Source organism: Syngnathus typhle, linkage group LG3 (genome assembly GCF_033458585.1).
Source record: "Syngnathus typhle isolate RoL2023-S1 ecotype Sweden linkage group LG3, RoL_Styp_1.0, whole genome shotgun sequence".
Taxonomy (NCBI): Eukaryota; Metazoa; Chordata; class Actinopteri; order Syngnathiformes; family Syngnathidae; genus Syngnathus; species Syngnathus typhle.
The window spans coordinates 5972780-5983414 of record NC_083740.1 but is presented as its reverse complement, the minus strand read 5'-3'; the positions used below and the strand labels follow the sequence as shown (position 1 = coordinate 5983414).

The 10635-nt window shown below is 41.9% G+C and overlaps 1 protein-coding gene across 6 annotated transcripts in view; it reads right to left on the bottom strand.

The window, feature by feature from the left end:
• Positions 1 to 278: 278 nt before the first annotated feature.
• adgrl3.1 (adhesion G protein-coupled receptor L3.1) overlaps positions 279 to 10635 on the bottom strand; it is a 114469-nt gene continuing 104112 nt past the window's right edge. For 3 of the 6 annotated variants that reach the window (XM_061274817.1, XM_061274819.1, XM_061274818.1), the window contains 5 exons: positions 9924 to 10092; positions 8563 to 8739; positions 8037 to 8130; positions 3145 to 3447; positions 279 to 2702 (listed from right to left, as the gene is read on the bottom strand). In XM_061274817.1, coding sequence (XP_061130801.1) covers positions 2062 to 2702; positions 3145 to 3447; positions 8037 to 8130; positions 8563 to 8739; positions 9924 to 10092 — 1384 coding nt within the window. In that variant the 3' untranslated portion in view covers positions 279 to 2061. The remainder of the gene's footprint in view (positions 2703 to 3144; positions 3448 to 8036; positions 8131 to 8562; positions 8740 to 9923; positions 10093 to 10635) is intronic. The other 3 variants (XM_061274820.1, XM_061274823.1, XM_061274822.1) reach the window with 2 other exon arrangements.

Below are 10635 nucleotides of genomic sequence, written 5' to 3'. Positions count from 1 at the left end.
ATTTCGTGTGTTTAAAGACATTTCAAAAATAATGGCAGTATCTCCAAAAATATGTTTAATGGCGGTACTTCTATAGCTCACTCATTGCTGGTATGGTCTGGAATGTAAACTCTGACATGGAAGGGGGATTACTGTAGTCAAATATTTCATCATCGTACTTGAATGTCGTGAAAGGAATATCAGAGCACGGCTGAGTGTATTCAGGTGCACTGGCAGTGTTTGCATTTCATCCCAAATTTCCATCTCGAATATGAGAGACGGAAGAAAAAGCCTCAAAGCTATGTCAGTAATTTATTTGTTGGCAAACAACTTTCACTGTTACAACAAATATTAGTTATGAGATCATTCAACTTGGAACCCATACAAAAAGAATAAATAATCAGCAATAATATCGTAATAATCAACATGATCGTAATAATTTAAAATAATAAAGAAAAAAAAAAGAACCACCTAGTGCCAGTCTATTTACTCCTGCATAAAGTCAGCTCTTTTTCCCCTCCAAGCTTGTTTTTGCTTTCTTTCAAACGATAAACAGATAAATAAATAATTTCTCTCTCGGGGAACTTGGAAAGGGCTTGTGGGATATATGGGCAAGCTACTCTTAATACACTTTTGAAATTTCCCTCCTAAATAAGTAAACATTGGCTTTAACATGAGACAGTGCCGCAGTGTGCAGAGAGTTCTTTCAGTACACATTGATGGTGTAAAAAAATCATGACATTCCGTTCTGGTTTTTACTTTCGAGAAGAATATTTGTTCCCAATATTTTTTTCTGCCCAATGACCAGTACAGCTAATGTCAAATGCTCTAATATTTGGCAATAAAAACGATATGCATCATATGTAAGTTGCTTGAAAATACCTGGTGTTTTTTTTTTTCTCACCCAGGTACCCCTCCCACCCCCACCTTCCCTCCCCCCTTGTGCCAAAAGGAAGGAAATGCGTTATTAAAATGAAAACAAAAGATTTCAGCGGACTCCACTTCCAGTAAACGTGTTCCCATGGTAACCCCACCCTCTTATTTCCCCTTTTAACTACACAGTGTAAAATATATAGTAACAATTTGCAAAATGTGAGCGTGGCGTCACTATAAAAGGACCAGAAATAAGTGTGCGTAGGGTAAATGCATATTAGTGCCAAACTGTCTCCGTGAAAATTGTTCCTTTTATCCGCTCCGTCCTCCGTCCGAGACCAGAACCAAAGGAGACAGTTCCGAACAGTTTCACAGACAACTGACAAATAAGAATTGGTCATATGCAACATTTGTCTCTGTATTCTATACAATACATAGAAATGATTAGAATCATTTCATCATAATTCTTGGATAACTGAGAACTTTTACAGAAGAAAAGAGAAGAAACAACCCATTCTCAACCCCCCCCTTATTTTTTTTTATTTTTTTTTCCCATTTAAACCTATAGTCTCTTGGATTTACAAGCTCTCTTTGTTATTAGCGAAATAAACAGCAGCCACTAGAACTCGCAGGAAGGAACATATGACACCAGCTTGGACACGACTCCCGTTGAGCAGATATGAACAGGAAGAGAATTGAGAACATCAGAAAACGTACGGGTACAGTTTGGTTGCTATTTTTTGATGTGCTGTATGTCCCCAACTTGATTGACAGGTAATTGACGTGGCCTCGCCTGTTCACATTGTGTCCTTTGCGATCACTCAAGAATGCGTCTTTTGAGTGAGCGCGACATCTGGGGCAGGTTGGGCAACCTCACTTGTGGTAATAGTGAAGACTATACGATATGTTGGAGGTCCACATTTGAGAACTTTCATGTCTAATCCAAGATTCCAATCAAACACATAGAATTACAGATCCCTCCCTCTCGACTCTTCTCCCTTTCCAGGTACGAGGTTCTACACCTGTTTGATGTTCACAAAGTGTCTCCCAGCGTGACAATACATTCAGCCCCCATATTGTCCTGAACCATATACATTAAAACGCAAGACTCGGTCCGGGGGCGGACCTGTCCGGCCTGTCAGTCAACAACACACGAGTGGAAGGTTGCGAGAGTGGGCTCAGGGAGGGATAGAAGTCTCTTGGTGGGCTCTATAGACTGGTAACCAGGTGGGCAGGGTCTACAGGGGGCTCCTCTGGCGAAGAGTCGGACTCCTCCTTGCTGCCGGACACCATGTATCCATCGCTACCTCCGCGGCCCATGTGGTAGTAGGTCTGCAGGTCGTGAAGGTGGTTCCGGGAACCCAGGTTGGGCATGCTCTTGTAGTAGACGTCATCCAACTCGGGAGCTGTGGCGCTCTTACAGGGCTGCAGTTCGCCGGAGCTCTCTTCCTCGCCGTCTGTTAAACCGTTCATCTGGCCATCCGGGAGGTCCGTGAGAACCGGCATGCTGGTGTACAGCGAGTCTCTGTGGTTGGGTGAGTGCGTGTGCTCGTCGGTATGCTCGTTGGTCAGAAGTGGGAAGAAGCTCTCGCTGGTCTCCTGCGGGATGCGTCGAGGCCTTGAGTAGCTGTGCGGGGGTGGCGGCGGCGGGTGGCTGTCGGGTGGAGGTGGGCGCGGCGGCAGGAGGGGAGCGTTGGATTCCTCTCGGATTATCTCCAGACCCAGGTTCTCCTCGTGGGGGAAGGCTGAGGGGTTGTCCAGCACCATGGGAACGCCGTCCTCTTTACCGTTACCCATGCAGCCACTGACCCCACTGCTAGTGGAGCTACTGCTGCCTCCTGCCATACTCCCTAAAGGGAAAAAAAAGGTGTCCTTAGGATTCGATTCTTCAAACACCCTTTGACTCTTCTCCACACGAGTATCTGCTTTCTATTCAAACATTTTCATTTGCAATCAGTTGAACACGTAAAATACTACTTGAAGTCCTTTTCTGTGCACGACCTTTTTGATACACGGTATGACCTCTATATGGGATTCTTAGTAGAGTCTAAAGGAATGACTTGACACAAGCAGACAAGACAAAATCGATGCGGCCACCCCCAAGATGACAAATCATTTAGCTGGGTGGGTGGTGACATACTGTATCTTAGCATGAAGCCACCACACCACTGAGTAAAAAATATGTAGGCGGAGAACAAAATTGGCTTTCTAGGGGCCGAGGTTCTTCGTTAAGCCGTTCATATCCTGCCTAGATGAAAAACATGACGAGATGGATTCAAAAGAAGAGGTCACCTCCGTTGGACATGCTGCTGTTGACCAGTTTGTTCATCAAGTTGTGACTGCGCTCGCTGGTGACCCTCTCGTGGTTGTTGAGATAGGAGGGGATGTAATTGGAGGTGAGCTCCTTCAAGATCTTTTTTTCCAGGGTAGTCTCTTTGTGGTTGCTATGGGTGCCGTACCCGCCGCTCCGGTCTAAAATTTGCACACAGTCACTCAAGTATTCGCTGCTGGCCATGCTGTAGTTGTTGCCGTGGTTACCATTAAGCGGGAGTGTGTCCATAACACTGGAGTCTCTTGCGTTGTTCAGGATGCCCTCTGAGGTACAAATGATAGAAAGTGATTAGACTCTTTTAATGAAGTAAGTTGATGTCTGAGGAAAATGAATTATTGAAAACAATTAGCGTTGGGTATCTTAGAGTTTGCAGAGAATTTAGGAATTAAAAAAAGCTATGGTACCTTTTTTTTTTATGTAAGACTAGAAGTAATTTGATATTTTAAATATTATCAAGACTAATGTGGATTTAACTGCAAAATGCGTCTTAGTAACATTCAATGTAATTGAATCAGTAGTCAATTCAAAAGAAAAAGCTTTTGCATTTCCATTCAAACCACCTAAATGGCTTTAAATTAGATCTACAACATTTGTGTGGCTTCCAAAAATGCGCTGAATACATTTTCTCAGTGAACAAATGCAGACATAAAATCAAATAAACCAAAGAATATTTTGCAAAGGCTGACAGCCAAACCAAACTTCTTCTTGGCAGGAGAGAAACAAATTTGCTTCAGAAGCGAGACATGAGAACAGGAAGTCTTTGTTATTGAAGTATTAATTTAGCCCGTACTTGTATCTCGGTAAGATGCTATTGGTCGCATGGGGGAAGAGAGAGAAAAGAAACGTAGATGTGAGGTCAGACATCAGAACAACAGATGAAGAGTAATTGTTTTACTACATTGTTAGCATATCGCTGTCATATGTAATCATTTTATTTACAATCGTTATCACACAGAATAAACAACCCAAAATACGGTGACGGCACTCCACAACACATGCACAGAACAAAAGTGCGTTTGTGATGCTGCAAAAATGGCACAGTGTCTCCCGAGTAGAGCGAATGTGTCATGCAGTGTTTAAATTAAGCAATTCAGAAAGCGAAGTACGACCCTTTCACACTGCACTTAGCATAGCACAGCATGCCGTCACCCAAGCCATTCAATGTGCTGCCTTAGCGAAAGAGTTCAGGCACGCGTGCCCGAATTGGAAAAAGATTCAATTCGAACACAGACTCGAAATGAATTGCTTAGCAGTGCAGAGCTCTGTTATGACATCTCGATGCATCTACATGGAGAGATGATGGTGGAGTGATTCCAGAGTGAGAAATTTGGGTGGGTGAGAGGGGTTCTGGAGTGAAAACAACTGGCGAAGAAAATGGAGAAATCAATAATTAATGCCGTGTCTCAGTGTCTAAGCTTTGGGACACAAGACAGATGTCATGTTGTGACTTGGTTGGAAAAAAAAAAAAAAAGGCAGAGTGATGCAGGGAAAATCTCTGCTACTTTTCTTGTTTGTTGAAAATGTTAGAAATATGTGACTTTACCTCCCGGCCCAGCCTGAAGGACACCGTGAGGTGCTCTTAATGGGGTTGTAGCTTACCAAGGTTACTTTAGATAATAAAACCCACCAAAATGAATAAAACTAAAATTGAAAAAGAAAAAAAAAATCATGTTCATTGATGAAATAAAATAAAAACAATCGAGTTTACTTCAGAAAATAATTAAAACCAACTGAATTAAAAGTAATTAGTATGAAAAATCCAAAACAATTATAACCCTGTAGCTTTACAAACGAGCCTAAACTCCCCCAGATCAGATGGATTCTAATTAGAAGCAAATCCTTGGCTTTCTTTTCTTACAATAACAAATACAAACCGCTTTACCACTAAACTACAGGGAAAAGGCACCAAGCAATTTTCCCATCGGTCACCTAGCGTCACCTATCTTGCGTCGTGCCGCCACCGTCCCTGCATGCCCTACAATGCCGAGCATGCTGTGCAAACAGAGCACAGCGTGTAAGCACCTTTGATGACACCATAATTTGTCATTTTCACAAATAAGATGAGATTTCCAAAGTAGAGAGAAATATTATTCTTTCCGACTGCAAAATAGTTGAGCCTAAATCAACAGCATCTCTGCTAACCAAATACTCAATCCAATTAAATAAGATTTTGAACAATTTAGGGACACAATTACCAATGATCAGTCAATAAATTATCACCATCTTTATCGCAGATTTATTTCACTCAGGAGCCTTAACACACACCACAGAAGCCAACATCACAAAAAAGACAATCATGCCAAAATGAATTGAATCTACTTTTGCTAATGCACCACATGCAACACATGAAGAATAGAAACACCAAGCACACCTTGGGTGTTGTACATGCCCGCGGCAGGGTTGTTATAGACTGCAGAGTCCCCCAGGAGAGTGTTATAAGGATTGTTAGTACCATGGGGACGAAGGAGAGCATTAGTTATAAGATGATTAGCCATGGTTCCTGGTACAGGCAGATAGAGAAAGGAAGGAGGGAAGGAAAAGCAACAGCCGAGTTAAGAGAAGAAAAAAAAAAGGAGGGTAGAAGCGTTTGGAGATTGAAGGCAAGAGAGAGCATGTAGATGTGGCACAGTGGGAGCAAGTGCAGCAAGAGTCGGAATAAAATGAAGAGCCGGTGTGTGTGGAAGAAAGAGGGAGAGAAGAGGACAAGTGAATCAAACAAGCAAACGCAAGTTGAGGTGAAAGCCTGAGAAAAGCGAGTCAAGTCATTCCTGCAGCCACGGGTCATGGCAGGGGAGGAGACACACGTGAAGTGGGATTTGTGTTGCAAGGGAAACATCTTGCTCCCCATTACGATTCAAATTCTTTACATTATTTTCAAAGCCTAATATGACCTGTAAACTGTGTAATAATAAAAATAATAAAAAATGTGTCCGCACCTTGAAACCAAAAGCACCTTTTGCTGTGATTATTCTATAATATGGGGTTAAAATACTGTATTTTCCGGACTATAAGGCGCACCTAAAAACCTAAAGTTTTCGGCAGTGCGCCTTATATATGGACCAAATTCCTAAATATAAACTGGCCTGAAGCATTGTGTCATGAAATCAATCATAAGTGGCCCGCTGAAGACTATGAATCATGAGTCAAAAAGACTATGGATCGTTATTTTGTGATTATAAAGTAATTTGTAGCGTCTGAAGTTGAAATAAAAAAGATAAAAGGATTTGATTTGGATTAAAAATCTGACATGATGCATTAAAGATGGGCCTTATAGTCCAGTGCGCTTTATATAAGGACAAAGTTTTAAAATGGGCCATTCATCGAAGGTGTGCCTTATAGTCCGGTGCGCCTTATACTCCGGAAAATACGGTAAAGCGATTCATATTTAAAAATATTAGATTGTATAATCTCATATTTACTTAGAATAATCTGTATTCAGTATTATGGATTGGATGGAACAGCTAAAGTAGGACCTAATTCTAAATTTTTAAATACTCTGCCAAAAAGTAATCTTAACATGTCATTTTCTAAATCCAAGAATTTACACTGTGTTGGTTAAACAGCTCTCTGAATCTTACAGTACAGGATTTAGTGTACATTGCGTGTGACAAGGACACGGGAGAGTAGATGTGTTTGGAAGCGGGGGGGGGGGGGGGGGGGGGATGCTAACACTTCCTTCACTAAGTGCGCGATAATTCAGACGCTGACACTCCGTGTCTGCTTTAGCATCAATATGTCATGCTAACAGCTTATTAGTGGCCCGGAGGAAAAGCCAGCCACACCTCAACTTTGAGACTAACAAATGGAGGTGCGAGTATATTTCACCATTTGGATGACACTCACTTCCTTTTGTAGCACCGCTTTGACCTTCGCCGGAGGGGCGGCAATAGATATCACTGAATGCAGTGAACTATACGAGACGTATCTGTTACATGCACTCACTGGACACTTCATTGGGTCGATCTGTACAATGTAAAGGTCCAATAAAAGAGCTGCAACAAGGTCTGCCTCCACAAAGGAGGACCACAATAACCTACACTGTAGGTCCTACAGGATATCTCAAATGTTCTTATGCATTGCACAAGTGGTTAGAAGCACGATGGAGGTGTTATTTATATTCGATAAGGGATATTTGAACCTTTTGCTGAAATGTAATTATCGAAATGTAGGAATGAGAAAGCAGTAGAATGTCTAAATTGTAATGCAATTGAAGTTATACAGAGCAATTAAGTATTAACTGTGAGGTTTGCATAATTTCAAGATAATAAATTGCAAGTCCTGATGGGAATGCAATTGCGAACGTTTTGCTCATTAATTTCAAAGGGAATACTATATGGTTGCAGTGTTAATGACTCTCATTGGATAGCATATAGTTAAAGAGACTAATATTAATCGTGAAGTATTTTAAATATTGATAGGTGGACATATTGTTAAAATCACTAATATTGGTAATGTTAGGTTTTATGATTGTGACAGTTTGAATTTGTCGATTATATCTACACTGTTGTTGACCAACGTCTGGAATATTTCTTCAAAAATCTATAGAATATTAACTTTTAGGTTGTGCGGGGTGAGAAATAAAGTTGGTTCAACATGAAACCAAAATGAAAACTTTCTAATATTACATTAAGCATTTTTTTAAATGCATACAGTCCTGGGAGGTTTTCCCCAAAAATACCGTATAATGTTGAATAAAAACGTGTCTGGTGTTGAGCAGAGCGTTACGTTCTGGGATGCATGTATTCCTACCACTTGACTAAATGACAGTTTATGATAGCTGAGCCTTCTGCGACCGACAAAAAGGAGACATTGACAGTGATGGGGATGCAAATGTGTGGTATCCCACGGTTACCTCTGTTAAGCGTAGCGGAGCTGTTTATGTCTCCCGTGATGAAAGAAGACTCCTGTTTCCTCACGGTGTCATTCCACATCCGCCTGATTCGACTCTACGCACACATGGGGGGGGGGGGGGGGGGGAATGGAAAAATGATGGAGGAGGAAGTGATTTGGAATAGAAAAGGTAAAACCATGAAGAGAAAAGAAAACTTGGTGAGTCAAGTTAAAACAAATTTGCACGAAAAACAAATATGAAAGTGATGCGCCGAAAAATGGGCAATTAGCATCGGAAGGGTGCAGAACAAAAAGCGGCAAAGGGATAATAGGTAGAGGGGGGGAGAAAAATAACCACCCGTCTATTCCATTTACACTTCAAAACACTTTGCCGGCATGTACTATACTGGCACAGCTGTGAGTCAAGGCTGAGGCTAGCTCCACTTTCAACTCAAATCTCCCATGTGTGTATTTAACTAAAATGAGTTCAATGTGCCAAATTGGATCTACAGTTGAAAGTGAAACGCAATAGCGTGCAGCTGTCTCACCTGAGATTCTGCTGTGCTGTAGCGTCCAGGTGTGCAGGCAGGTAAGCTCACCTGTGAGCCCGTCGAATAGCGGCCAGGAGTCCGAGAGGTGGTGGTCTTGGAGGCGGAGATGGAAGTCTCCACGCTTTTGCCGCTACAGCAGTGAGTACGCAGACACTTGCCGTACTCTTTACGTACCTACACAAGGGGTCGGAATCTTTTTTACCGCAGTAGTTTATCGGATAGAATAACAAACCAGCTGATCTTTCACTGCAGTTAGTCTCCTCATAAATTATGTACACGTAGTATGAAAGCTTGCAGATTAACTGCCAATCGTGGCTTAGCATTTAAACAAACATTGATGAGACTCTTTTTCTACCATCTGTGCTTTTTGCGCATTTTGAATATCAAATAAAAGCATTTAGGAGAACATTGGTTGACAAATGTGCCTAGTGCCGCACTGACAAGAAACATATACCGACTAGAGCGGACTGTGGTCACATCCCGGAGCTTCGCCGGGACAACAATAACATTGGCTTAATTTGATATATTACCCCGCGAACTGCTTTTCTTGCTGAGGTTTCTTGAACAAACATGGACTCCATCAGCATATGGGTGTTAACGGATTAGTTTTATAACTTCCCCCATTAACGCAGACCCAACTTTATTAGTGCATTTCTGATGGCTATATTCCTCCAGGAGTCATATGATGCACTTGTACACACAAAAACATCTGCATTTAGATCCTAATCAAGTTAGAACAAATAGCAGTGTAATTGCTTTTTAACAAGCTTGTTGGATTGGCGGCCGTGTTTTGCCGCATGCTCTGTTTGAACAGCTGCGTGGCGAGCATCTCGGGAGAAACCATGTTGGGCCGCAGCCAAAGAAAACCTCAGCACGGTTTTAAGGACATCTCTCTAGACACTTGATCTGATGGCCTAACACATACCTTAAGTAGATCTCGGACACACTCGCATTCACATGCAGACACACACACAGATCAACGCATGGAAAACTCAAAAGCCTCGATGGGATTGACCCCACATTAGAGAGTATTGAGTATTGGATATGTTTTATCGTCTTCTATTCTCCAAGGCAATGACAAAGAGTGGGAGGCTGAAATATGACAGAATATTCTCCTGGAGTCTGCTATGATGGAGGGTGATAGAAATCCAAAAATATTTCCCGTTAAGAGGCCGAAATTCCAAAGAAATAGAGAACTTTAGCAAGGCCGCGAAACAATTATTTATTAAAAAAATAATTATTGATTAGTCAATTAGTAGTGGATTAATCGATCATTTGAATAATTAAAACAACCGAGAGACCGATTCCCAATCGGATATTATTTGGGCGATCACTGTTCTCATTCCTCTCTTACTCACCTTCTTCTGGAGAATGCAGTGGAAAATGAAGATAAACATTCCCTGCAGCGAGTTGAAGATGGTGAAAAGGTAAGCCATGATGACGGTGCTTTCGTTGATGTACATCAGACCAAAAGCCCAAGTGAGGCCCAGCAGACAAAGCAAGGCTATGGCCCCGATCACCCAAGACCTAAAGGAAAAGGAAGATCTGTAATGAGAAACAAGCTTTTTCCACTCGTGTTGCACTCGACATACTATGGTCTTTGAAAAGAATGACGATTCTCTTAATGTGGCTATGTAAAGGTCAAGAGAAGCCGTGGAAAACGGACACCTATTACCTACAGTCTACACTGTAGACTCTACAGGTTCAGCCTAACCTTATCTCTTGCCTCGATCAGAAATGTTCTTCGGCCTAATGGCAGAGGGAAGGATGAGCAAGGGGTGTTCACCGAAATCCCTTACAAAGTTGGATGGAGAAAACCAACCATATCTACCTCTAACAGGAGGCATCATATGCCAGAGATGTGGAGAAGCAGAGAGGCCATGACTTTGCTGATAGCAGCACTATCGCCAAGACTTTTTTCCAAATCCTGAAGTCTTTTGTGGGATTAAATCTTATTGACGTTTTCAAGCTGACGTTCCAATCATTATTTGACATCAATCCATTTTCCATACGGCTTTTCATTATCATAGTTTCAGGTTCTTGGGTCCCTTTTCTTCACGCTGCACTCTG